At 53.9% G+C, this 27,909-nt stretch overlaps 2 protein-coding genes across 4 annotated transcripts; one reads left to right on the plus strand and one right to left on the minus strand.

Moving 5' to 3' along the window:
* Window positions 1-2,162: 2,162 nt before the first annotated feature.
* ELOVL1 (ELOVL fatty acid elongase 1) lies at window positions 2,163-16,288 on the plus strand. Of its 3 annotated transcripts, none has more exons than XM_040073089.2 (8): window positions 2,163-2,234; window positions 12,505-12,566; window positions 13,005-13,195; window positions 13,347-13,427; window positions 13,636-13,692; window positions 14,030-14,135; window positions 14,288-14,424; window positions 14,828-16,288. In XM_040073089.2, exons 2-8 carry the CDS (start codon window positions 12,521-12,523, stop codon window positions 15,080-15,082), a joined length of 873 nt encoding a protein of 290 aa, XP_039929023.1. In that variant the 5' UTR covers window positions 2,163-2,234; window positions 12,505-12,520; the 3' UTR covers window positions 15,083-16,288. The 3 variants fall into 3 exon arrangements, with proteins under 3 accessions (XP_039929023.1, XP_039929022.1, XP_058277729.1); XM_040073088.2 differs by lacking the exon at window positions 2,163-2,234 and adding an exon at window positions 2,255-2,370; XM_058421746.1 differs by lacking the exon at window positions 2,163-2,234 and adding an exon at window positions 2,255-2,270.
* Window positions 16,289-19,519: 3,231 nt separating this feature from the next.
* On the minus strand, window positions 19,520-24,846 carry CDC20 (cell division cycle 20). Its single transcript, XM_040072709.2, has 11 exons — window positions 24,830-24,846; window positions 24,269-24,465; window positions 23,547-23,692; window positions 22,817-22,913; window positions 22,162-22,290; window positions 21,609-21,805; window positions 21,175-21,269; window positions 20,607-20,838; window positions 20,372-20,497; window positions 20,083-20,200; window positions 19,520-19,781 (listed from the first exon to the last, which is right to left on the minus strand). Exons 2-11 carry the CDS (start codon window positions 24,459-24,461, stop codon window positions 19,603-19,605), a joined length of 1,512 nt encoding a protein of 503 aa, XP_039928643.1. The 5' UTR covers window positions 24,462-24,465; window positions 24,830-24,846; the 3' UTR covers window positions 19,520-19,602.
* Window positions 24,847-27,909: the final 3,063 nt, after the last annotated feature.

Consider the following 27,909-nt stretch of genomic DNA (forward strand, 5'->3'; position numbering starts at 1 on the left):
TGTCCCTGTAGCCAGGGTGCTCCTGCAGACCAGGGACCTTGCTCCAGCTGGAGCTCCTGCCCAGGCTGCTGCAGCACCACAAATGTTGTGGGGAGGGTGAACACCGAGGAACCCAGACACCTGCTGAGCGTGAGAAGTAAACAAAGGCCAACATGCAGACCAAGGAGACACATCAAAGCTAGTGAGTGTGAAAAGAAGAACGAACTGATGGAGGGGGAATAAAATGGTAAAATCATTTTGATATGTTAGAGAATTAAGGAGAGAAGCTGAAGCTGCAGTAGAAAGGAAAAACTAATGAGCAAATACCACACGGAAATAATGGTGGAGATGGCAGACACAACAGGGAAATAGAGTCCAGGACCCAGAGAGGATAAATAAATTGCATTCGGAGCAGAAGAAAAGAGAGTGACCTGGAAATTAATTCCAATAGCAGGAAGAGGCTGGGCTGTGCAATTTGGGTCTCATTGTTAGAGCCTGACAAGCCTGCCAGCAAGGGTGTATCCAGAGGAGAGAAGGAATGCTTGGAGAAAGCTATGAGATGCAGGATTCAAAGTGGAAAAGAATCCAGTATTAGGGAGTATGAAGGAATCCACTGATCTCTAATTTAATGAGTTCTATGACTAACTACATGGCAAGGTTTCCACTGAATTGGACCACAGATCAACTAAAAATAGAGTAATGTTACAAAATAAAAGGAGGACAAAAAAGGAAAAAACAAACAAACAAACAAACAAACAAAAAAAAACCAACAAAAAACACGTGAAGAGTAACAAAAAAGGCCGATGCTTAAGGGAGAGGACGGGATTCAGACTGCTTCGGCTCTGCCAGTCTGGTGTTAACAGTATCCAGTTAAAGCGTAACACAGCACACAGGCAGGAAATGGAGGATAAAAAAAAGTTTATATTGACTAACTTGATAGTTTAAAAAAGCCCCCAACTTTCTATAAGGCTGTAGGCCCTGTGTGGACTTCAGGGAAGCTGCTCTGAACCTTGGGATGAATTAGAAACCTTGGTAGATGTTGGGGCAGAAACAAGCACAGAAATTTCATGTGGGAAGGGGTGGTTATGGTCAAGATGAAAGTTAAGACAGAGGAAAGGGAGCATATCAGGACACACAGGTCACTACTGAGGTACTTTGTGGATATTTTTATAAATTAGTTTTGTTAAGGGCTGGCACAAATATTAGGTGTAATCTGATGAAATCAGGGTGTTGTAGTGCATTAACAATATAGGGGAAATGTAAAGGAATGCTTTACCACCCAAAAAGGGCAATAAAGTCACCAGAAGAAAGATTGACCTGCTTCTGCAAATGCAGCCCTGCCTGTATCCAGATAGGGAATTCTCACTAGGTGAGCACAAGTCTGCAACTCCTCCTGGTCACACATCTTCAGGAGAGAAAATGTGAACAGCAGTACAGCAAAAGGAGCTACCACGGCATTAGGTACAGGGACAGGCAGACTAGTAAGAAAGTGCTGGAAAAACTTGTTTAGTCTTCCCTGTAATGGCTGAGAGGTAGATGATTGCAGTCTACAAATACGCTGTAGCATGAACACTGAGGCAGGACATTGGTGAGATAAATTACAACGCTGGCAAAGAAACATATGTTTATTAACCAGCCGTGCATCACATTAAGCTGGAAATGAGAAGATGATTCCTAACAATTAGATCAGTGAGTTCTGAAAACGCCTTCAGACCAGACGAGCCGAGTCAAGTCCCTGCCACTTTTTAGAACGCAGATTGTCACGGCTGTGAAGGCGCCATAGGATGGAAACACTCTGGAAACTGCACGCGGTCAGAGTCGACGTCTCTGGGTTCTGTCCGGTGTCTCCGAAAGCTCGCGGTGGCTGTTGCGGTGTCACGAGGGGGAAAAAATCCTGTGAGCGGCTGGTTTATGCCTAGGAGCTGCTGGACCTGTACAGGTCTCCCTCATGGAGTCACCAACACCCTCGAGCCAGCATCCTTTCCCACCATTTCCCACCTTCCCCTCGCCCCGCTCGGCCCCGCAGGCAGAGCCCGCCCGGCTCCCAGCTCCCGCCGCAGCCCCGGCCCCTCAAGCCCCGCCGTGGTGGGCGAGGCCACGGACCGGGCGGGACGCGGGGGAGGCGGCAATTGGCCCCGGCTCCCCTGGGGGCGGAGCTCTGCACTTTCTGCCAATCGGCAGCCACAAAGGGGCGGGGCTTCCCGCTTTAATGGCGGGGGGGGCCGTGGTGGTGATAGAGTGGGGTGCGGCCGGCGGTGAGTACGGGTGGCCGTGGGATGGAGGGTGTGGGGGTACATTCTTGCCTGGTGAGGGTGGGCTGGCGATGTCTGGTCGGTCCCAGCGGTCCTTTGGGATGTTTGCGAGGGAGGAGTTTGGGTGGAGGTGTCCGAGGTTAGCGGTGGGTCGAGGCTGGTCGTTGGGGCGTACTGAGGGGGGCTTCGGAAGGTGGTTGCAGGGCAGGAGGGTGCTGGGGAGGCCTTAGCAGGGTTTAGCTGCTTTGGGGGGGTTAAGCTTTGCTGCTAGGAATGGTGGGTCCTGCCCCGGGGAAGCCATGTGCCGGCTTGGCACCTGTTAACTAGCCTGCTGGAGGAGGCTCGTGTGTGTGTCTCTATATGTCCAGGTCCCCGCCACCTGCGATGCTCATGGTCGGAGGTGTGTGGTGTCTCCTCATCACAGGAGTGGAGGGCGCGTCTGGGGAAGCCGTGGCCTGATGGGTGGGATGGGTGTTGTGATACTGTGACGTGCCCTTGGCGGGTGACCACGCTGGGTGCGGCTCTAGAGTCTGTCACCCCACGCGGAAACGGGGGGTACTCGCAGTACTGTGTGGCGAGTCCACCGGTGTGCAAGCCTGCCCGTGTCAGACGGAGGGACACAGCTGGAGTCCAAGTTGAGTTGTTGAAGTGCTTTTTGTTGTTGTTGTTATTTTTTTTTTTTTTTTTCCTCAAAAGCAGGGTCCTGACTATATGAGGAGCCGCGGTTCTCCTGGGCTCACAGCCTGGTGCCGCTGCCCTAGCGCGCCCCTGGTGCCAGGGAAGGGTGCAATTCCCTTCCGGCGGTCGGCTGCTCTCCCTTGGGGCATACCCGGCCCCTCCGTGCGAGGCTGGGATGCTTTCCCGGCCGGCCGGGGGGAAGGGCTGTCCCTCCGCCCTGTGTGCCGTGGCACAAGCACCGGCCTCCGCCCCGGTGGGTCTCTGCCGGAGGCCGCGCTGGGTCCCGGCCCTGACGGGGCTGCCTCCCCGCTGCTGGCCGGTGGCCCGAGCCCAGGGTACGCCTGCTTCTCGGCTTAGGGACCGGTGGCTGTGCAGCCTCGGGAACGAGATCGGCATCGCCCCGTTGGTGATTTGGCGGGACTCTCCTAGCTCCATAGGTAGCGCAGTAGCCCCGCGGGCTTGCTGGAAGGTGGCTGAACCCCCAGGCATCGTGGTGGCGGCGCGGGGCCTCTCTGGGCCCGCTGCGGCCCTTCCCAGCCGCGCAGGCCCGCTGGGCCGCGGCCCCGCTTCCGGGCCCGTCCGCGCCACGCCCGAGCCGGGCCGGGAACCGCCCGGGCGGGGGGGCGGGTGGGACCCGGCGCTCCCTCCGGCGGCAGCGGGGCCGGAGCCCTTGCCAGAGGGACTCGCAGGGGTGGCAGTAAGGCTGAGCGGGGCGCTGCCCAGCTCCTGCCGTGGGCGCCGGGTGGAAGCTGCGGGTACGCTGAGCAGCTGAAGGCTGTGGTCCCCTGGGGCTTCTCTGCAGCGGGAAGCGAGCAGCCCCCGGCGGCCGGGGCGCTTTCTTTTACCCAGCTCTCGGCATCAATGTAGCCATTCAGTTGGCTCTTCCCTCCTCCTCCGGGCAGGGTGGCAGTACCAGGCCTCCCCCGCTACTGCGACACAATGTCAGCTTTGAGTGCCGGCTCGTGTAGGTGCTCGGCCTCCCGCTGGCCCTCGCTGAGGAACGCGGTGGCAGGAGGAGGAGGTCTCTGTCACCCCCCTGGTGGCAGCAGTTGCTCAGCCTCGGGCTCACCTGGCACTGGTGTGATCGTGCACAGGGGTCTGCGCTTCCTGGACCACCGCGAGTTCCATAATCAATGGCATTAGAGGGCTTGGTCTGTAGCTCTCTTTACGTGGGCCAGTTCCTCTGTTGTAGCGAAGGGAAAGCTACTTATTTTTTACGTTGTAACAGACTAAGCGAGGCAGTATAAATAGATGTTGCAACAAGAGGCAAAGCTTTGAGGGGGGCAGTCTTGCTTCCGTGCCTGGGCTGCTGCCTGCAGTGAGGCTGTCAGGTGCTTTGCCGGCCACTGATCACATTGGTTCTGAAGTGATAAAGGCAGGGAGGGAGAAGCGGAGTGAATACCCCTTCCTATGCTCAGTGGGCAGCATGGGATAACACTGGGCATTTTAGCTGCTAGTGCATTTCCTCAGAGCATCTCTTCCCCTCTTGGAGACCAGCCATTGCCTGTGTAGCAGTGCATCCATCCTGCTGTGCTGTCCCAAAACGATCACCTTCTCTCCTACCAGAATGCAGCCAGGGCAGATTCCTAGCTGGATGGAGCTGACCTTCCCACCACACCTGCTGGGCAGCTTCTTGAGGATAGTTGAGAGTCAAACAGCTGGCTGAGCCCTTGGGGCTTGACTGAGACTGCTGTGCCTTATCTCTTTCCTAGGAAGCCCCTCTAGCTTATGGGTGTGAGGTACTGCTAACAGCCTGTTCCTATGAGAAACAGCAAGATGCCAGCTGTTGCAGCATCTACTTGCTGCATCTTGCTGCAGGGATTAAGCTGTGCCACCCACACAGCCTGGGCCTCTGTGGTCCTGCTTTATATTGTATATTTATTTTTGTTTCCTGAAAGTCTGTTGGTGGGGGGATTATGTGGTCCTTCAGGGAAGAAGTGTAATATGAGCATAAGTCTCTAAAACTGAGACTTGGGAGTAAAAGCTCACTCTGACCTAGAGGTGTCTCATACCACATGTAAGAGATAAAAAATAGGGGAGCTTATTGAAGTTGCATAGTGTCTCCTTTCTCTCCTGTTGGAGAAAAGCTTTGCATTCTGAGGAACCTCTGAACCTGGTGTCAGAAGCATGTGCTTGGCTGGGCAATGTCCTTGAATGTTATAGGTTAATGTTTTCTCCTTTTCTGCTGGGGGTTACAGCACTCAGCCTGAGACACTTAGGAGGGACACTGGAAGTGGTGCCTGTGATGGCTGAGGAGATGCTCTGTGTTTTTGTGTTTTTGTGTTGGAGTTCTGGTAGCGTGTGCCCTGCTGGCTGTCAGATGGTGGGAGTACTTGGGCTGGAAAGTCTGGTTCTTGCCAGTCAAACAGGTGAGGCAGCTTGGGCTCTTATAGGGAGGAGACGGTCCCCAGAAGCCAGGACTCTTCCCTGCAGGAGTTGTGGGGCTGCTGTTGCTCAGAGGTGACAAGTTGCAGCTGCCACTGCCTATTCCTCACCACCAGGCTGTCGTCTGCATTCTGAGCCTTTAGTGGCTTGAGGATGGAGGTGGTGGTAGCTGGGTCTGATGTTTCTTGATTTCCCTTAGTGTGTCATATGGCTGATTCTTCCCTCAGGATGGATAGGGGTGGTGAGCTGTCACTGGCAGCAAGTTCTCCAGCTTTGTTGCAGGGAGTGCTCTTACCCTGTGTATCGGGTCAGCTAGCTTGCTCTCATAGTTTAAGATTTGCTTTGTACACACACAGGTTTTATAACTCGTGCTGCTTCTACTTAACCCTAAGAGGCTTTCCCTGTCTGTACAGCAGCAGAAGCAAGTGTGCTGAATTTGAGTGGTCAATCTACACCTGTGTTGAGAGAAGCAGGCTTCATACTTCACTTTTTTTGTACTTGGCAGACTGAGAACCTGCTTGACTGTGGTAACCATTACGCCTCAGGCTTGGGTTCTAGGTGCATATACTGTGCTATTGGAGTATGACATCTTCATACTGTCAGAGAACATCCCTCACACTTGTTAGAAGATTGTGTGACTGCTCTGCTTTCTTGGTGTGGAGGGTACAGGACCCAAAGCTGATGTCATGGTAAGTTCCAGGCAGTGGTCCCTTGTCTCATTGAGAAATGGCTCTGGGTTCACACCTGGGCTTCTTGCATAGCCCAAATAAAGCTGTTGGAAGGAATTTGTGAGTCTTTCCTTTCTGCATCTTGCTTTGTAGATTTTAATGTCCATCTTATCTTGATGTGCTTGTCTAATTAATGCACAGGCCTGAATGGGACAGAGCATACTAATCATTACTGTGTCATGATTACAGCCAGGCCTGCGAGAACAGAGGTGAAGTCTTGTATTGAGGTGTTTGCATAGTGATTAAAACCAGAGATGAATGCTATGGTATAGCCTGTCCCACCTCCAGATAGGGGCACTCTGTTTCTTTGCTAGGTAGCCACAAGGCTTGACCTGATTTTGGGTGTTGGTGTTAGAAGTTGGCCTTGCCCAGTGTAGCCTTGCCTGCCTTCCTGTCACCTGCCTAGTCCTGTCCTTCCTGAGTGTGCTCTGTGCACTCTGGGGGGCTGCTGGGTGCCTTCACTTCAGAGAAGAAGCTCAGTCCTCTCTACCTTCCCCTTTCACCTGGTGCTGTATGAGGGGGTGACAGGTCAATATGGTTAGCTCAGAAAGGAAATACCTTACTTTCCACTTTTGCTTGTACCTCACATTGTTTCTTTTCTTCCTTCACTTTACTCCTTTGTTCCTTGTAATGTCAGATTTTCTGCCTGATGTTGCCTTTTCTGTTTTTTTCTCGACTGCTCTCATCTCTACTGATACCAGTTCTCTGAATATGCAGCCACCAGCTTTGAATGTGATAAGCAGAAAACCTACTCTTAACACCTTGGGGAGGTGCTGCCCCTGAAAAAATTAGGTGGTGCATATTAAACCTCTTACTGTAAGGTATGCTCTTGTGGGACCTTGAATTCTGATTATCTGCCTTGATTTTTTTACAAGGTTACCAGTACTCTATTGCAATGGGTGTCCTCCTTTCCCTGAAAGCTTGTGAGGTGCCACACTGACTGTCAAGTCAGAGCTTTCCTGCTAATCTGGGAGTCTCCTCTTACCTTCCCAGCTTCCAGTGTATATGGAAGGGGAAAGCTTAATCTGTTTCTAGGATGCTATCCAAAGGCCTCAGGGCTTTACAGCCACTTTGTGAGAGACTGGTAGGGTATTAACACACAGTTGGTGAAGATGAGGAAACTGCTTAACTTCAGGCGGGATACTTCCTGCCACTTGGATCCAGTGTGCCAGGAGCAGCACCCAGCCAGTGTGATTCCCATACCAGTTGCAATGGCAGCTCTTGCAAGAACTGTTACATATCAGGACTTGAGAGTTTGCATCCCTTATGTGAACATACACCTCCTGTACTGACTTCAGAATGCTGATGTAGAACATATGGTACCAGGTTGTTTGCCATGTCATTTGACATTCTGTGTGAAGCAGGTGAGCCAGAGGAAGTGATTTATGGATAGGATTCAAACACAAAAATGTATCTGGTGGTGCTAGCATAAAGTTTCCATGCGGTCTTTGTTGTTATGTTGCTCACTGAGTTCTGGGACTCGTTGTTCTCAAATTCCAATCAGAGTTTGCCCCAAGTCCTCAGAGCTGAGGTGCCAGGCTAGGAGAGCTGCTTTACTGCTCTGCCCTAATCTATTGGTATGGCTTTCCATACTTAAAACATAGAAGCTCTGGTTGTCCTGCCAGATTTGTCTTCTGTGGCTGGTGACAGGCATGTCTTTAGACTGATTTCTTTTGAGAAAAAATATGACTTTAGAAGCACGTGAACAATGCTATCTTGAGTCTTCAGTGAATGGCTGAAATTATTAGCAGGAATGCAGGTGTACTTGAATACAGCTCTCCTGTTGAGCGGCCTATGCTGCCTGTGTTTGACCTGGTGTTAGGAGATGCTGTGTGTGAAATAAGTGTGTCCTGCCTGGTTACAAGCCCCTTTCCCTGTCACTGAGCACAGAGCAGCAGATGGAGAGAGCCAAATTCAGTTTTCTGTGCTTCACTGTACCCTTCAGTCTCAGAGTGAGCCCACTGCAGAGCTGATAAACTGGGTTTTGCAGCTCCTTCTCCCTCTTGTCTTGCTCTGACTGCCTTGCTGCCTGTGTGTTGTTTGGGGCAGATAAAGTTTCATGTTCCTCATCTTGCTGTATTCACTTGTGCATAAGCTCAGGAAAGCTTCTGGAGTTGTCTGTCGGCTCTTGGTGGTGATGTTTTGCAGTGCCAGCTTTGTGTGTGCAGTGTACACCCCTGTCTGTGCCTGGCCTGGGGCCACTGGAGCCTGGCTTGACCAGTTCCACTCTTCTGCAGGGAGGTACCGTCCATGGGCACATGGGGCTGTGTGCAGGCCTTGCTGGACCCCACAGTGACTTTCTAGAACTCCAGGCAACTGGACAGGTGCTATGGTGGGGAGCTGGGGGAGGAAGATGCCTCTTCCTGAGAGGTGGTGTAGCTCAAAGCAGCATCAGGCAGCAAGCCTTGATGCCAGCTTGTAGGCCAGGGATGCAAGCCAGTTGCACATCTGGCCAACTGATTATCTCCTGACCTTTGAGGGCTGCTGCTCTCTGGGAAGCTCCACAGGAGCCAGGCCTGCTTTAGCCAGTTCAGCAAGGGCCCTGTGCCAGCTCTCCCTGGGGTGGCAGCTCTGTGGCCACCTACCTGATGGTTTTGGTGCTGCCTTTAATTAAACTAGTGGGGAGATGAGGGTGTTTGCTTTTGCACTTATTACAGGACTGATTTCTGACCTGAATGCTGAGGAGTAGGGGAGTGTTCAATGTCTGGGGCAGAGTCTGTTGCTTGCAGATAGTTGTTGTGTGGGGAGATGTGTGCCCTGCAAGGCTGCTAACAAAGCTAGCTTGGGTTGAGCTCTGGTCTCTGTCGGTGTCATGCTTCTGATGGTGCTGTGGTGTGACTGGGGCTGGTCATAAAAGGCCTTGCTGTTGTTGCTGAAGTTGCACTGATTAGCTGTATAGCTTGCTGGAAATATGCAGTGTACGCATTGCTTGGTGTAAGCAAGTATTTAATCCTTGATGTTGGTTAGTGGAGCAGATTATGGCCTGATACTCTAGTTTGCAAATACTGGGAGCTTTTTCTCTGACATGGGGAAATGACTCCCTGATGCTGAGTGATAGAAAGAGATGTGTTGCAAGGTTTCTCTGTATCATACAGGGTGTGTTTAGGCCCCTGGGGTTCCTGCTCATTTGGGGTGCTTGGACATATTTGCTTGATTTCTCTTCATCTGTTCAAGGCTCAGCTTTGGGTTCCTCATCTCCTCCCAACTCCTTGCCAAAGAGGGTCAGGATTTAGGAGGAGTCAGAGGAAAGTAAGTGTCCCCATTTGCAGAGAGGACATATCCAACCACTGACCTGTGAACACCTGCAGTGTGTGATGTGCGGTGTAGTGTGGAGTGCCATAAGAGCAGAAACCTGTCTGAATGGCGAACCCCTCTCAACGTGCAGAGGGGTGTTGTGCACAGCGGGGAGTTCAGCTTCCTGGACAATTGGTACTCTGTGCTGGAAAACCCCTGCCTGGTGTGGAGCAGTCATGTTTTAGGCAGACCAGTGCACTTCACATCCCCCTGCCTAGTGAAGGTAACCCTTGAGCAACTCCCACTTTGCTGCTCAACTGTCAATACCCCAAGGCCAGTGGCTGCCCCTTGAGGGATGGAGGAGGGCAAGACATACCTGCATCTGCTCACTGAACAAGGCATACTTTGGCCACTTTGATGCAGGATGATGTAGCATGCCAGCGTGGATGGATGACAGGTCTTGCCAAGACCTGAAGACCTCAGGGGTTTCCCTGGAGCTATGGTTGATTTGTTAGCTTAATTTAGCAGGATGTTCTGCCTAGAGAAACTGAGGAAAACTTATAGGTCCTTTCCATAAGGCCCTGTAGCATAATTCTACTATTCCTGTCCTGGTAGAAATCTTGGTGCTTGCTCAGGGCCTGTGTTCAGGACAAGACCAATGTCTCACAGCTTCCTGTGGCATGGGTGGCTGTAGGAGTGTTGCAGCTGCTTCACCAAACAGCAATAAGAGGGACTTGTTACTGATCACTCTGATGGGGACTTCTGTGCTAGTCCTGGTTTGAAGTGGGCTTCTTTCACTGCTTGGGGGAATAGTTGTCATGGACCCTGAATTGTTTTGAGCTGTGGTGCTAGTTGGCCAGTGGTACTGGAGGTTTTGGACCAGTGAAGTGATCCATAGTGCCTGAGCTGAAGTGTTTTGCTGCAGTGTGAGATGTAGCTTTGAGCTCAAAGACAACTGACATTCTCTTCTCATCCTAGCCTGCCCAAAATAGGCAAGTACTGGACAGGATTTTTGTCTCTGCCCTGGACCTGTAGTAAGGCTGACTCATTCACCTTGATAAGATAAACACAGACCTTGAATAGTCAGGTGCCTCTGCTGGGAACTGACTCTTGAGGGCTCCTCAATCTAGCAAATAAAGGTGTAGCTGGATATAGTGGTTGAAAGCTGAAACTAGACAGACAAGTTTGGAGCTTGCTCTTAGCCATTAAAGCAACATAAATAAAGCTCAGCAGCTTTCCAGGCTCATACTTACTGTATTTCCCACAGGTGAGCCTTGAGTGTCTCTTAAGGGTGCAATAGTTTGTGCCATACTTTTAGCCAGCCTTTGCTGCGTGTGGTGAGTTGATTGTCTTGGCAGTGCCCTTAAATATAAAGGCAGAATCTTAAATATTACTTGTATCACAATGATACTACAAGTGAGGATTTCTTGCTATTAAGCCCTTTGAAACTGTGCATTGGGAGAGTGAACATCTGTTTTGCTGCTGAGGTGCCCTTGATGTGTGTGGGGATCAGTCCTAAGTGGGCTTTGCCCTATTGCTCTGTCTGCCTCCAAGATGACACCAGGAACCACCTTCTGTGCTTTCTGAAGCACAGCAAAACTCCTTGTGCTGCATGGCTGTGCAGGCTGCTCTGGAGCCTTGCTTGGCAGAATGGGTGTTTTGGAGGATTGAGCTGAAGGAGGAGACCTCCTCTTGCCTGCTGCCCTTGCAAAGAGGTTAGGTGGCACTCCCCAGTCTGGAGGAATGCAGAGGGTATGACTGGGCAGGCACAGAGCCAGCACTGCTGCTGCACCAAACTGATTTGCAGGGAATGGTCAGACAGAACGGTGTGTGCCAGGCCCCCCTGAAGATTATTGCTGGCAAAACATGCCTTGGATGCACCTGGTAGCTCTGCACGGGAAGTGTCTGCTGCCTACAGCAAAGACGGCATTGAGCTCTTCCTCTTGCTGTGAAGCTGAAGGAGCAGTGCTGGTGTTGGCTGGTGAGGGTTTGAGGTGGCAGTGGCTGCTGAGTACTCAGGGACCTTATCAAGACGAAGGGTACTCTGGCTTCAGCCTTCTGGCTGCTGGTCTGGAAGAGGCCATGTGCTTCCTGGTGGTGACAGCAATATACCTCCTGGGGAGACTGCACTGGGGACCCATTTCCCCAGGCCATGTGTGGGCAGTGACTCCTGTGCACTTTTTTGGAGGGAAGGGGGTAGGTGCAGTATCTGGTAGCAGCTGTGGGGAATGCCTCTCTCGAATCTGGATGAGTAAGGTGAGGCTGGGCCTATGCTCTGCCTCCCTTCTTGCTGCTCTGGTGTCCTGTGGGCTGGGGAGTGGCTGGTGAGCACAGGGGAATGAATGGGTGAGGATGTTTAAAACTTGCCTGCAGCAGTAAGAGCCTGGGCCCTTCCTGCTTTTTCTGGAGAGCATCTGCCTGGATCACTTTCTGATGTGTGTTCACACTAAGGCTGAGCAAGTGTGGGGGTTGCCAGTCCTTCTCTCTGCAGCCTTGCATTGTATGGCTTTCCCTTGTCTGGAAGGGCAGTGGAAATGCTATTGCCAAGCAGGATGCACCTGGCCTCTGAGGTACTAGGTTATGTGGTAGTAGTTTCTTGGCCGGATGGTTTTGTGTAAGGATTTGAAACCAGGAACTTTGACACGAGAAACTGATGCTTGTTTCTGTATCTATGGATTTCCTTCCTCATGTAATGGGACTGCCAGTGATGGTGTGCTGCTTCTGCGGTGGGAACCAGTTGGCAGGAGCTGATCATAGCTGATCATAGAGGCACTGTGCTGTGGAGAGTGTGGGCCAGCCCTGCATCTCCACACCAGGGTCAGACAGAGCAGTGTGCTGAGTAGGTGTGGCTGCCAATGTTGGTGGCAGTGTCATGGTGCTTGTGGATGATAGTGCTTGAGCTTGTACAGCAGGAGCAAGATTAAGTGGCTGGAGATATAGTGCTGAGGTTGGAAGCTTTCCTAGCTGGCTTGAAATGTTGGATTCTTGCCTTGGAAGGACTGCTGGCATTGGATGATGGTGCTCCCAGCAGAGCTGGGGAAACAAGGCCAGACTCTGTGAGAAGTGAGGAGGCCTGTGGCTCAGCTGGAAAGTGGATACTGGTGTGTGATCAGCTGAAAGCAATGCTGGCCAGATACATGACTGTTTCTCTGAAACTGGGCTTGGAGTTTGCTGATCTGCAAGGCTATGCTGTGTAGGCTGCCCTCCTGGGAAAACAGCTACTTGATTTTCCCTGCCTCTTTCCACAGAGATACTGCCACCACCATGGAGGGGATTGTGACCATGTATCAGGACTTCATGAAGAAAGCAGGTGAGTGTTTGGCTCTGCCCAGCTATCAGACAGGTAGCACTACATGCTTTACTGCCAGAGGCACTGAGGGGTGGTCTGTCACCCCTGAAGCATCCCTGGGTCTAACTGCATCCTGTCTTTGCCCTTACACAGAGGCAGCTCTGGGGTTTATGTGCTGTGTGTTATGAGGCTGTCTTGCCTCAGTGCCTGTGCAAATTGTTTTTGGCACTTGTGCTCTCCTGGGCAGAAGATCTCCAGGCTGCCCTGCAGCATGGCTTCAGGCAATACTGTGCTGAGTCTGGCTGACTTCACCAGCCTCTGCTCCCAGACTGCTTTTCTACTTGCACTCGTGTCCTAGAAGAGGATTGCTGTGCCCTTGCCTCCACTGTGGCAGTAGCCCTGCTGGCAGCAGGCTGGGGTGAGGATGCTAACTGCTCTGCACTGTGGCTCTTTCTGCAGACCCCCGCATCGCTGATTATCCACTGATGCAGTCCCCATTCCTTGTGATGGGCATCCTTCTGGGATATGTCTACTTTGTCCTATCCTTGGGTCCCAGACTAATGGCCAACAGGAAGCCTTTAAACCTGAAGAAATTCATGGTGCTATACAACTTCTTTCTGGTGGGACTCTCCCTTTACATAGTCTATGAGGTGAGTTGTCAGTAGCTTGGTCGGGTGTGTGTAAAGCAGCGTGTGCAGGCTCTGTAGGTGATGGGGAGCCCTTTTTCTGGCTGTTCCCTGTAGAGCTTGAGGTGCAGTGAGGGATGTGGTCGGCCTCACCCTAATGATGCTCTTGTTGCAGTTCCTGATGGCAGGGTGGCTTACTGGGTACACCTGGCGATGTGACCCTGTGGACTTCTCACAAGACCCCAAGGCCCTCAGGGTGAGTTCTCATCCCTCTCCTGATAAGTGGGGAGGGCCTTTAGTGCTTCTGTTTGGACAGCAGTGTCATTAGCTCCTGCCCTTCCTGAGGCAGAGGATGTGCAGTCTCTGGGCCTTGGTTTCCTGCCAGGGTAACTGTATGAAACCCTTCACTCACTGGGCGTGCTCAGGCTGAGGCAGGTCTCTAATGTTAACCTGTTCTTTTACAGATGGTCAGTGTTGCTTGGCTCTTTGTTTTCTCCAAGTTCATCGAACTGACAGACACGGTGAGTTACTGAGAAGGCCTTGTCACCACTTGCTGGGCAGGGAGTTGAGGCCCAGTGCATTTAGGGGAGGGGCTTTTGCAGCCCTTTCAGTCTGACCTGGTAGTGCTTCTGTCTGGCATCACTGCCAAGGAGGCCACTCTAGAATATTAATGTTGAGGCCACTCTTTACATGCTACAGCTCTGGAAGCTGTGGGGTGATCTAATGGGTGATGACAGTGAGTGTGGAGGGGGGCGGGGAGGGAAGCATCACTGAGATCAGACACTGAATTAGTGGCCCAGCCTGCTCTAGCTGCTCTCAGGGCTGCAGGTCCTTGATGCTGTTGGGCTTTCACTGCAGGTGATCTTTGTCCTGCGGAAGAAGAATGAACAGGTCACATTCCTGCACCTTTTCCACCACTCTGTTCTGCCTTGGAGCTGGTGGTGGGGAGCCAAGTTTGGTCCGGGTAAGATGGCAACCGGGTGCATGGACTGGGTAGGGTTACCCCAGCATGCTGAGAAGGGGTTTTTGGCCCTACTGTGTATGCTCTTGGCAGCTCTGTGTAGTGCTGATTGCTGTGGAGTATTGACTTACACTAAGGAAAATCTATCTTAACAGGGGGAATGGGCTCATTCCATGCCATGATCAATTCCATGGTGCATGTTGTCATGTATTTCTACTACGGGCTCTCAGCAGCAGGACCTGCCTTTCAGAAGTACCTGTGGTGGAAGAAACACATCACAGCCATCCAGCTGGTGAGTCTGCAGGGGAGCAGAGCATGTGCCCGATATGAAAGGCAGGCCAGCCCTTGTATCCTTGACAGGTTCAGCCAGCAACAGTAGTTGTCTCCTCTGTAGCATATTGCTCTGAGTTTTTAGGAGCTCTGCCCCACTGTGGGCCTCTGATAGCCCTACCGTCCTGGCTGGGGTGTGGGTGCTGTTCAGCTCCTAGGCTGCAGCCATGTTGGGAGGGTGAGAGGCGTATGCTGCTCTGAGATGTGTGCCTGCCTCTTCCAGCTGCTGCTGACTGCCTCACCATAAGGACCTCTGTGTTAGACTGGGAGAGGAGTCTAGGTGTTACCTTTAAAAATAAGGTCTCTAGTGGGTTCCCTGACCCTGCTCCCATGAATAACTTATTCTTACTCTGCCTTGCTCCCAGGCACAGTTTGTGATTGTCTCCGTCCACATCTCCCAGTATTACTTCATGCCCAACTGCCAATACCAGTTCCCCATCTTCATTCACCTTATCTGGATATATGGGACCATCTTCTTCATCCTCTTCTCCAACTTTTGGTACCAGTCTTACACCAAGGGCAAACGGTTGCCCAGGGCGGCTCAACAAGTGGCCCAGCACAACGGCAGCAGCATCCATGAAAATGGCACCGTCACCAATGGCAAGGTCAAAGCCAACTAGAGGATAAAGTGCTCCCAGAGCCAATGAGAGCCCCGGGGCAGAGGCAGCTGGGACCTGTCTCTGCTCCTGGGTGCCACTAGCCAAGTCAAGTGCCTACAGACTGTTGTACCCCTGTGCCCAGTCCTGCTGTCCCCTGTCTGCATGCTCAGCCCCTCTGCTCTGAGCAGCCATGGGCCACTTCTCCTCCTGGGAGGGCTTGTGCTGTTTCTCAGTGTTGCTGAGCAGAGAGGCAGCTGCCTGCATCACAGCTGTGGGGCTGCAGTCCCATTCCAGTGTTTCCAAAGGAACTTTCCCCAAGTGCCTACATCTGGCTCTTCTGCCTAGGGGCCATTTCCTTCTGAGTAGGACCAAAAGAAGAGACCGCTTCCTGTCCTGGTGCCCTCTCCTCTTCCCTGTCTCACAAGAGCTTGTGTGGATGAGCAGATTCATCCCTGGCTGCTTGTTACTGCCAGCTCATGTGTGAGTGCTCCTGCTCTACAATGCCTTGTGCCACTTTGTTCCATGCCACAGTGCTGCATGTCCCTTCTGGTCCCTACGTGCCCAGCTTGGGAGTCCTGCCCTGGCATATCTGTGCCCAGGTGTCTGTGGAGAATGTAGGGGCAGCACTTATGGGACTTAAGGGCCCAGACCTGCCCAGTACAGTACACATGCCCTGTGCCTAGTACATAGCAGGGACTGTGACAGCCTGGAAAGGCTTCCCCCATGTGATAAGCCCAGGTTGCCTTGCTGTTCTTGTGCCTGGGCTGGGTGCTCAGTGTGTGCTTAAGCCACACTTAACCTGATCCTCTATGGCAGCTGGTGGCTTGCTCCAGAGTGGGGGAGACCAAGTTCAGCCTAGTCTTGGACCACTTCCATTCCTGTAACTTCAAGACTTGAGCAATAAGTGCCCCTAAACTCAGCTCCTGGGCTCTCCTGCTTGGGACCAGCCCTGCTCTGGCCTAGCCTGAGCACACTAGCGGGTGGTTTTAGTGTGCTCGGCTATGGTGCAAGAGTGAGCACCTCTTGCCTCTGTGGATCTGACTGGGCCTGTGTGAAGATGTGCTCTGCCCTTCAGCAGGGCAGTGCAGCAGCTCTCCTGGCCTGGTGCCTGTCACCTGCTCTGGCTGTAACCAAAACATGCTGATGGCCTTGAGGATGAGGTGAAGGAGCCAGGCCCTGTCAGATTGGGCTGCTCTTCTATCACAAATAAACGAACAGAAGGAGAAATGGCTCTGTCCTCTTGTTTTGCTCTTATTTTCTTGGCTCAATGTAAGCAAAAGCTGTTCCAGGTGCTTAGTTCTATCCAGCGTGGTTGGAGGCAGGGCTGGGAGAAGCAGCTGGCATAGCAGGTTTGTGCTGGGGGAAGAGGGTGATAGTTGTGTGCTGATGAAGCAGATGGCAGATTGTTTCCAAAGTGTTTTGGTACAGCAGTGCTCAGGGCTGGATGTGTGTCAGGGCTTCTGTTGTGAAAGTGACTCCACCCTGTCAAAAAATGGCTGGGGTGGAGCGTGGGTGTGGGCTAGGCCCTGGGCCACCTGCCCAGGAAGAACTGCTGCTTTTCAGAAATCATGGGGATTTGAGGTATGGCAGAGCAGAGAATAGAGACTTTGGAAACTTGAGTGCTTGGGAAACAGCAGTTTCCCAAGCACAATAGATGGTTACTGCATCTGACAATGCAAAAAATGCTACCATCTGTAAATGCCCCTGGATCTGTGCAGAATGTAGCTCAGGTTGGTCAGAGGAGGGTTGCTGTTGTTGCTGCCTTGCTTTTGCTGCAGCAGTGCATCAAGGCCTGGCTGGGCTCTGTTATCTTTCCAACTGTCTCATTCTGGTATCCCTTCAGTGTTGTTGGGGTGAAGGGCTGCCATCCCCATCACCCCATGACTGGGGCCTCTCGAGTAGAGGCCAGCCTGGGTGTTGACTCAGGCCTGGGAAGAAGAGTGGGGAGCCAGCTGGGCAGCTTGTGGCTGGGAGGAATGTGTTAGAGCAGCAGCCTCTGGATGCTGAGTTTCACTGTAGGTTTGGTTGTAGAGGGGGAGGGCTTTGGTGGATGTCCAGCCACAGCCCTGGAGCAGAGCTTGGTGCAGGAGAGAGCTCTGCTGATGTGACCTGGGCTGCTGCACACCCCAAGGCCATGCTCTGGAATATCAGAAAGCATCTTCAAGTGGTCTAGTGTGACTAATATGCCTAAACTACACACAGACATCACCCTCTCCCACAGCGCTCAATGCCCTTGTATACAAGAAGTCCTGAAGTGGGATCTGGCTGCTGCACTGTGCAGTGTTCTCCCAGTTGTTGCTGCTTCTCTGGGAGTAAAGACTTGGATGAGAATTTGTTCTGGTCCATGCTTGAAGTGGTGTATAGTGTTAGTTCAGTGCTCAGAAGTCATCACTTCAGGAGCCGTAGGTGACAGTCTAGCTGATGTGAACCTTTTTCTGTCAAGCCTCCTTCTCCCCTCCAGCTGGCTCTTGGTAAAGGCAGTACTGTCTTTGCTTTTGCCCAAAATAGTAACAATGCTTTAAACTACTTATGCTTGGTATTTTAGAATGGGCTGTTCCCTGTGTGTGCTCTGCTCTCTCTTCCTCCAATTGTTCCTGTTAGCTGTGCTCTTCTATGGGCTGGCCATGGCACTTGGTAATTAATATGCTGTCATGCTGTGAACTGAATTCACACCTTATAGGGCTGTGTTTACTGGGCCTCCTGGATCAGTGCCCCCTTCCTTCCTCTGCTCCTCCTCACTCCAGGACTGTAAGAGACCAGTATGGGGCCAAAGACCCTGCAATATCATTACCCTCTAGTAATGCTCAGAGGACTTTCAAGGGTTGTGTAATGTACAACATCTGGGGGTGAGGTATGTGCTAAGGAGAAAGAGCCTGTCAGAGAAAGCTGAGCTGCTCTTACATGGGAGTGAAAAATGTACAGCAGCTTTCAGGCATACAAAGCCTTCCTTCCAGGTCAGGGGCCAGACCTGGCCCAGATGTGGGCCTGTAGGGCAAGTCTGTGCTAATGCCCAGCACTGAAGTGCAGAGGTGTGGGACAGAGCTCCTGCAACAGCAGCACAGCTCTGGGGAAGAGCCCAACTTTGCATCTGGGTTCCTGCCTGCTTCCCCATTGGAGACAGCTGCCATCCTAGGATTTGTGTCTGAAGAGGGAGAGCTCCTTCTTTGGACCTACTGTGATTTTTCCCAGGTGGCCAAATGGGGATGCACCAGCAGTGCTGCTGGGAAGGTGCTGGGCTCAGCTGCTATTTTTTTAAGACTGTGCTCCCCCATCAGCTATGTGTGCAGGGGAGGGTGGGTGTGGTTACACACTCACTGGCCTTGGCAGAGCACAAGTTGGAATGTTTGAAGGTTCCAGTTGGTATAAAGCTCAGGAGGCAGAGATGGTGCTAGGTGCAGTGTGGTACTGTGCTGAGGGGAAGGTGAAAACAGTTAATAATCCACCCTCTGCTAATCACTGAGGGCTGATGGGAGGCACAGGCTTGGTGGAGCTGCTTTGCACAGGCCAAGGTGCTTATCAGCTGTGCAGTGTCCTCAGCAGCCCCTGGCAATGCTGGTGCAGCTGAAGGACAGGCTTGATAGGTCTGGTGCAGCACCACAACCTCAGACACTGTGGCTCCACCATGACCATGCATGGCTGAGCTGGCTGTTGCTCAGGTAAGGGCTCAAATATGTTTCCTACAACTTGCTCCAGCACAATTCAGCCTGGAAAAAAGGCACTTTTCCAAGTGCAGGGGAGTCAAGCTCTAACAAATGTCATGCTGAGCCCTGGTACCTGCTCCCCTGCATGAAGCCTCAGCAAGGGACCAGGGCTTCCTGTCAGCAGGAGGGGAGGACAGAGCAGAGTTGTTGGAAAAATACGTGACTGAAGGCTGAGTACAGGGGTGGTGGTGCTTTGTGTGACTCTTGCATGACAGCTAGGCTAGCTGTAGCAGTGTAAACTAACCTTTTGTTTTGCATCAGGCTTTATGCCAGTGCCAGCCCCTTTCTGGTCTTTGGGGTCATTACAATTGTTGCTGTTTGTTTTCCCCTCACTCCAGTTTTTCCTCAATAGCAATTCCAACAGCTATTCTACTCCAACACCATAAGCAGGCAGTACTGTCTGCCTGTAGCTAACAAGACAAACTCAGTGCCTGCAGAGGCGCAGTAAGGCTCCTGGGGTTGTAAGCCAGGACACAACCAGAAACTGAGGCCAGAGTTTCAGTTCAGCCTCCGCTGAAGCTGCTGTTCTTGTAGTCAGCATCTAGATGGGGCAGGTGACAGTGACATCTCAATCTCAGCTGGGACAGAAACAGAAGTACAGCACTTGAACAGCATCCTTCTGTGAGGCTCAGGATGCCTGTAAAGTCACCATAAAGAGCTAAGGCTCCACCCCTTGCCCAGCTCCCCAGCCCCACAGAGAAGGACTTGGGTCTGGGAGCCATGGCTTTTTCTTCCATCAGACTCCATTAAGAAAAAGTCAAGTTAAGCAGTTTATTAACATTTAAAATACTGTACAGTGTGTAAACCAAATATCCCCCTCCCCACAACAACCCAGTGCTCTCAGCGGATGCTCTGGTGAATAATGCTGCTTTTGGCACTGTTTGCTTTCTCTTTCTCCCTCTTCTTTATGGGGTCCATCTCAAAACAGCGCCAGAGCCGCAGTGTTTCATCAGCAGCTGCTGAGGCCACTGTTGTACCATCAGGGCTCATGCTCAGGTTCAAGATTCTGGCGGTATGACCTGAGGACAAGTGTGCGGTCAGGGCTGAGCTGATCAGCACATGCACATTTAGTGCTGTATGCCCCGCATGAGCCCTGCCAGCTCACATAGCTGTCCCCACACTGGCTGCGGCAGCATGATTTCAGACCCCAAGCATACACTTGGAGCAATGGTATTTCTTCCACAGCCCATGGGCATGCCTTACTCCTAGCAGCATGCCCCAGATACCATCCTGTATCAGTGATGCTGTGGGCTCAAAGGAAGGACTGCAGCTGCCTTCAACCTCTAACAGCCCCGCCTTGCCCAGGCCCTGTCCACTTACCTTGCAGCTCTGCAACCTTGGTCATTGTTGGATACTTCCATATAACCAGCTGATTCTGTGCAAAGCCATGGCCTGAAATGAACTCCTTGTAGTTTGTTGACCACAGGATAGAACAGACCTGAGAAGAGGCAGTAACAGAGGTAAGACAAGCTGCTTGGGCTGCTGCTCACCACTTGGAGGTGAGCATGGTCCCCCTCCTTCCCCATGCCTCTGGGCCTGAGGACCCAGCAGCTCCGTGTAGGTGTGCTGCCAGGAAGTGTTTGTCACCAAGCTGATGTTCATATCTCACCTGGGAATGGGCATCAACAGTACTGAGGCAGGCACCAGAACACACATTCCAGATGCGGATATGTCTGTCACTAGTGCCACCTCCAGTGGCTAGAACATTCATCTGCCATGGGCACCATGCCACAGCCTGAGAGAGAAGAGTTCATTTTAAGATATGCAAGAGGTAACCTGCACCCAGCCAGTGCTGCATATCTACCCTGCACACAGATGTCTGCCCGTAGCAGCCCTGTGCTCACCTTGACAGCACCCTGGTGCTGAGTGAAGGTCTGTACAGGAGCAAAGTCTCCACCCCCACCTTGGGTGCATGGCCAGACATTCACCAGATTGTCATTGCCACCACTGGCCAGGTAGCGGCCATCTAGAGACCATTTGAGTCCGCACACCTCCTGTGTGTGGCCAGCAAGGGTCGCCACATGATGCTCAGCCACTCGGACATCATGGTGATGAATGTGGCCAGTCCGTGCCCCACTGCAGAGGGAAGAGAAGGCTTGCAGGGTCAGGCTGACACATTTTCACCCAAATCCATTTCTGTTGTTGCAAGACTGCTGTACCTGCCACTGGGTTTCAACCAGTGTTACCAGCAACACTGGTCTATTGGTGTGAGTGAAACACCCAAAGCTCTTTACAACTTTAGCACAAAGTGCAATACAGAAGAGAAGCCTTCTCCTCACAGTCCCAACAGATAAGGCTGAGTAAGAATCCCAGAACAGACACTTGTGCCTGCCATCCCTAACCCACACCACACATCGATTGAGGAATAGGAATTTGCAACAACTGGAAACTGCCCTTGACCCACTGCTTTACCTGGAGAGGATGTAGCTGTTCCAGCTGAGGGTTCCTACACGGGCACAATGGCTGGTCATGTTTCGGAGACGTTTCTGCTGCTGAATGTCCCATAGCTAGAGAGGCAAAGCAAAAAGTTCTCCAGAGGAAACCCAGTCATGTTGCTATGCTCTAGGAACCTCACTGCACAGGCTCTGGCATTCAAACTTCTCAGTATGAGAACAGAGAAAATTTTTATCTCATGACTATAGCACAGAAGGTAACACTGCTTATCAGAAAACCCCCAAACCAAACTCTGCATTGCATGCTGCACTTGACTGGAGCAGTTCCACCCCACACCAGGGAAGACAAGTCAGGTGCATGGCATCCTTCCTCTGCCAACCGAGCTTTTGTCCCCAGCCCCCACAGTTCTGTCAATCCCTAGAAAACACCTGTAGTTTTACTCCTGCATTCACCTGGACCTCAGCAACACTTGTGCCAACAGCAAGGTAGTTTCCTTCTTTAATCCATGACACAGAGGAAACGTAGACATCTGGATGCTCCATCTGCAGCAGCTGGATAATCTCCCCAGAAGTGTGATTCCACAGATAAACAGAGTTGTCCAGAGCTACTGCCAGGAAGTTCTGGGAGCTCCAGTCTATGAGATTCAGATCTACAATTTGAAAGAGCAATGCAGGTCACACCATGCTTAACTAGAGCCCTGCCCTTCACCAGTGCTGATGCAGGTGTGTATGCATGCACATGTGCATGCACACACAGAGGTTAGGGGCAGCCTCTTGCGTGTCACTATGCCCAGCTGGTAGGGTCAGATACCCTGCTCCAAGTCATCTATCTACACAGTGCCCTAGATCACTATTCCTGTAAGGCCACACAGGGACACTCCAGAAGTGGTCTGTGCTAGCTTGGGTGCATAAAATGGTACAAACTGCCTGGTTACACTGTCCTAGGAACAGCACTCCAGTGCAGAATGTCCTGGATGTCCAGCACCCAACCCTGCAGCCTACTTACAGTAGTCATTGCGGATCTCCGGTGCATCCAAGATCCGGTCTGGCATTGAGGGAATGTATCTGCTATTCTTCCTGCTGGATCCAGGTGTGATTTTCTGACTGTAGAGCACTTTCAGGTTATTCTGATAGCCTGTGTTCAGAGGAACAGGTTTGTTAACTTGAGTTAGTTTCCTCCCAGCCGAGTGCTGCTCACCCAACTAGGAATCCCTTTGGAGTGAAAATAAGGTCCTAAGAGATACAGTCTGAGTGTATCTCTGCACAAGAGTGCAAGGTGCTAGCATCACTGGCAGTATGAAGTGCTGAACCGGGGTGAGCTACAACTTCCTCCTTCATGGAAACAAAATTAACAAACACTTGAGGTTTTGTATCCCATTATGCTTAGTTACAGTTAAGCTACAAAGTGCACAGCAGGGAGTTTGATGCTCTCAGACCTCATGAAGGTTTGCAACCTTCAGTACAGGTGAACAACTGGCAGTCATAGCAATTTTCCTGAATAAATTCACTGTTATGCCCTCCCTCAATCTCAGGAACCCTAAGAAAGGAGACTCCAGTGTGTATAGCTCTCAGAAACCTGCTGATTTCTCCTGTGATCACACACAGAGCCACTGTGTTGCTGCTCCCCAGCTGATTCAGCTCACAGGGACCTTGTATCGTACCTTCTGGAGCGTTCTGTGGTTTTCCACTGAGTCGGAGGATCTTTGCCTCTTCTACATCAAAACCATTCAGATTCACTGCCCAGGCTTTCTGTTGCTCCTACAGAGACAAATCACCCTCAGTCCAATGCATTTAAAACAACTCCCACACTGCAGTTAAAACAGACACCTAAGTCCCCTTCTCTTAGAATCAGGAGGTTGTTCTACTGTGCTGCAAGGGTCAGCCACAGACAGGCAGGTCAAAGCAGTTTGTTTCCTCAGACTTTCACACAGTCCTGCTCACATTTTCATACAATAGCAAATTCAGTGTCATTGCCAGTGGGAAAAGCCTCAGCCACAAGCGACTAAATGCTTCATAAACAGATTTCAGAACACAGTGTAAAACGTTCCAGAAGTGTTCCCTGTGTAGACATTGTCCTAGAATAGCTATCACCAGCAGTTTCACTTTGCGTAGCTTTGTGATTTTGTTGCTTGCTATAATTTAAAGCCTCATTAGGCAAAAGCTAAATTTTGCTACCAGAAGCAGCATAGGCTAGAGTGCATGGCAGTCTCTACAGCTTCAATCTCATCCTAGGCTCCTGAAGCCCATAGTTGCAAGTAGTGATGGCTGGGGCTTGTAATTCCCAAGGGCCCACTTGATAGAACCTTTAGTTTAGTTCTCTGTAAAGGGGCAGGATGGATTAGGTGTTTGGTAGTGTTTGTTGAAGCAATTGTAACTTAGCAACATGCTCACCTTTTTGGTAGGAGATTCCTCAGCAGGGTCATTCTCTTTGGTTAGGAGGAAATTTGCCATCTCCATCTGCATAGTGCTGCGGTTGGGAATGTAGCGATCCCCCCCAGCTTTTGTGGGGGTGCTTTGAATTTTGGATCCAGATTTACCTGCATTCACATATGAAAATGTTATCTTACAACTATTTAACAGCCTGTATTAGAGCTTTCACTCCAAGAGAGCAAACCCAGTGCTCTTTCACATCACACCCACCACGCAAGTTCTAGACAAGCAGGACTCTGAGATCTCATGCCACTCAGTCACAACTAACTTTTATTTTCCCCGCTGCCACCAAACTCTGATTAGGGACTGTCAGGAGACAACTCCTTGGGTCTAGTGCAACAATTCTAGTGTCCACTGGGATGAGGGGAGGATACAAAACCACTGTTACAGGATGTGAGGCTGTCAGCTGACAGTCCCACCTACACTTGTCCCAACATGCAGCTGTGCCAGAAGGCTCAACTGGGCAGGGGGGGATCAGCAGTTCGCCAGCCCCAGTGCTCAGAGCTCTGCCCCTCATGCTGGGAAGGAGGTGGGTGATTGCCAGGAGCACAGCCCACCTCCTCCTGCCTGACCAGCAATCCGGCGCGGCAGCGTGGCAGGGAGCCCAGAGCCTCATGGCTACAGACAAGCAGCCTGGGCGAGTCTCCCGCACTCAACCTCTGCCGCTGGTGGCCGGCGCTCACCGGGTGTCTTGGACGGCGTCTTGCTGGAGCTGTGGGAGCGATTGGCCGGCTTCATGGGCGAGACGCCGACGGGGCTGGGCCCGGGGCCGCTCTCCTTGGCTTTGCGCTGCCATCGCGCAGGCGGCGCGTTCGGGATCGGCGTGTCCAGCTTCAGCAGCCCGTGCAGGTCCGCCTCGAACAGGAACTGCGCCATGGTCCTGCGGGCGGGCGGCGTCAGCCGGGCCCATCGGCCGGGCCGCAGCCCTCTCCCACGGGCCCCGCCGGCCTCCCCACCACCAGAACCTCCAAACCCTCCGGCCGCTCACTCGGGCTCCTCCCCCCCACCGGACAGCCCTCACTCTCCCCAACCGCTCCTCGGGGCACTTTCCATCGGCCGACACGCCTCCCCTCCGCTCGCCGGGGCTCCTTTCTCTCAGCCGACACCCGTTACAGCCGCTCGTCGGGGCTCTCTCCGCTAAGGAACATTCTTCCTTCCCCTCGTATGCTGCACCATAGCCTCCCGGCTCGAGACTGCGCCTCAGAACTGCCTCCCCGACCGCCCCGGCCCCATGGCACTCTCACCTCCGCCGCGCCGCCGCCGCTCGCCCGCCCCGCCTGCGCCGCAGCATTTTAAACGGCGCGCGGACGGGGCCGCGGTTGGCCGCTTCAAACCCAACGGCCGCGCGCTGCCGGGCGACGGCCGCGCGACGCAAAGCGATTGGCTGAGCCGCGGGGAAAGGGGCGGGGCGCTCCGAGCACGCCTAAGGGGCAGGGAAAGGGGCGGGGCCATCCGGGCATGGGGCGGGGCCATCCGGACATGGGGCGGGGCCACCCGGGCATGGGGCGGGGCCATCCGGGCATGGGGCGGGACCATCCGGGCATGGGGCGGGGCCATCCGGACATGGGGCGGGGCCATCCGGGCATGGGGCGGGACCATCCGGACATGGGGCGGGGCCATCCGGACATGGGGCGGGGCCATCCGGACATGGGGCGGGACCATCCGGACATGGGGCGGGGCCATCCGGACGTGGGGCGGGACCATCCGGACGTGGGGCGGGGCAATCGGAACAGAGGGCGGGGCGGGGCGGCGAAGGAGGGGCCAGGCGGGCGCTTGAGTGGGGACGCGCGTTTATGGAGGGCTGGGGGCGGTCGTGGCTCCCCGCGGCTCCCAGCCGCTCATCAGCAGATAGGACTGGTTGGCGATGTCGGTGCTGGACAGGCGGCCCCCAGCGTGCTCCGGCGGCTGGCCCGCCTCACGCCGCGGGCCGGGCAGCACCTCCAGCAGGCAGGGCACGACGGCCTCTTCCGGCGGCTGCTTGTCGAAGGCGCTGGCCTGGGGGGATACGGAGTGGACGCTGTAGGCGCTGCCCTTCGAGCTGCCCCCGGGGGGAGCTGAGCTGCCCTGCCCCAGCCCCTCACTTGGCCGTGCTTGCTGCTCTCCTGGAGGAAGTTGCCCAGAGCACGGTGCAGGTCAGGAACGGGCGGCCAGATTTTCTGCTTCACGTTGCTGGGTACGCGGGAAGGGGCGTCGAAGGTACCCTCAGACTTGGGGTGCCCTGATGCCCCGTGCAAGGTGCCCAGGCTTGGTGCTGGACCCCCCCGCCTGTCCCCGGCACAGGCCTTTACCTGTAGAGGGAGGGGAAGGTGCAGCGCAGCCCCAAGAGCACTGCAGAGAAGACCAGCGGCACCACCGTAACACTGGGGATGAGCCAGCCTGCATCGGAGGAGGAACGCTGCAACTGTGGCCCTTCCTAGATTCACCACCTCTGAGCCCTTCGCAGCCCTGTCACCCTCTGCCCGGTGCTCCCCACCCCATTTCCAGCACTCTGTCTCCTGCGGTCGGCCGTGTGACTCCTCTGGCCGCAGCCTCCATCCCTGCCCTGTCCCTTACCCGTATCAGCCATGGCATCAACCATAACAGGTTTGGACCAGGCGCTCCAGCTGCCCTGGTACCACGGCCCACTGGGCTGGGCCCGCACCTGGGCATGGTAGCGGGTGCCTGGCCGCAGGTCCAGGACTTCTTTCCTAGCTGCTCGTGGAACCTGCAGGACCTGCGGGGCAGAGCCGAGCTGAGGCACAGCTGCTGTGGGATGGCCAAGGCACCAAGGGGAGGATCCCAGTTCGCCTGACCCCGTGCGTGGATGTGGCAGGAGCGGAGGCGGGCAAGACTGCTCGGGGTACCCTGGCCGGGCCTTACCTTCCAGTCATGGCTGTTCTCCGTGGCATAGCGGACCTGGTAGTCCAGCTGCTCTGCCAGCGGCTCCAGAGGCGGCAGCCACTGCAGGCTCAGCCGGCCCTGCGACACTGTCGCCTGCACGAGCTGTGGGGCATCTGTGAGCACTGTTGGTGTTGGGGACAGGCATGTGTCGCTCCTGTGAAACGGGACATGGGACACCGTGGCCCCTGCGAGCCAGGCAGGGGCTGTGGTGGCACTGGGACTCACCAGCCTGGTGCAGCCAAAAGGGCTCCTTGAAGTAGCTGAGTGTGGGCAGCATGTGGGTCCGGGTGACATTCACCAGGACGGAGATGGCACTGCCAGCCTTGGGCTGGAAGGTGCAGGCATGGGTGCTCTGTGCCTCTCTGCTCACCTCCTCGCACTCTTCCCATGCATCTTCCCTGTGGGAGGAGTTGGGAGCCAGTCAGTCCCACAAAAGCGTACCCACAGCCAGCATCCTCCCGCACTTGCCCAGGAAGGCTACTGCTGCTTGTATTTGGAGGTGCAATGTGACCAGGAGAGGTGGTGAGGAGGTGTGAGATTGGTGGTGGTAGAGCAGGGCATGGGCAAGGGGCCTAGTGTGGGTTATTGGGACACAGCAGGACCCGTGGTCCCTGGGATGTGTCTTTCTGAGTGCCATATGCCTGCCATGCCCCTTACCTTGTGCCAGGCCCGCTTGGAGGTGGCCGGTAGAAGAGCTGGTGGGAGCTGTGGGGCTCTGCAGGGTCCCAGCTCCACTCGCAGCGCACGTGCCGCAGGTCAGGGGTACTGCAGCACAGCCCGATGTCTCCTGGGCAGGTGAGAGCCAGGGCAGGGAGGGGGCTGCTTCCCCTTGGCCCCCCAAAACTTGGGTGTTGCACCTCGCCTACAACAGGACCCCCACCCCCCGCAGCCCCAGGCGTGGGTGCCTCCCTGCTGTTCCTGCCGGCACCCCTGCAGAGGGGATGGCTGCTCACCAGAGGAGCGGGGTGTCTCCGCAGCCACTGCCTGTGACCAGGGTCCCCAGACGCCGTCCATGGAGGTACCGTCAGGCTTGCTGCGCACCTGGATGTGGTACCTCACCCCTGGCTGCAGGTCCTGGAGCACCACCCAGGTGTTGGCCTGGACCAGCCTCTGTAGGAGAGGGGCCAAGCTGAGGAGCATCTGCAGGCCTCAAACCCCCCTGCCCATCCCTGACCCCTCAATGTACCTGCCCCACTCCTGGGGAGGCTGCCCCGGCCCGGGGTGTGTGGGTGCTGACAGATGACTGGATGGAGGGGTCCCCGGGGTGCTGCCCACTGGGGTTCAGAGTGGGGCTGCAGGGCGTCCCTGCGGAGCTGGTAGGGCAGCACTGCACCTCGTAGAGGAAGAAGTTCAGGAAGTCAGCAAGTGGTGGCTGCCACGACACGCAAAGCTGCCCCGCGGCCCCAGCCCAGCGGGCCGTGATGTTTGCTGGGGGAGCAATGAG

The sequence above is a fragment of the Hirundo rustica genome, chromosome 9 (genome assembly GCF_015227805.2).
Source record: "Hirundo rustica isolate bHirRus1 chromosome 9, bHirRus1.pri.v3, whole genome shotgun sequence".
Classification (NCBI taxonomy): domain Eukaryota; kingdom Metazoa; phylum Chordata; class Aves; order Passeriformes; family Hirundinidae; genus Hirundo; species Hirundo rustica.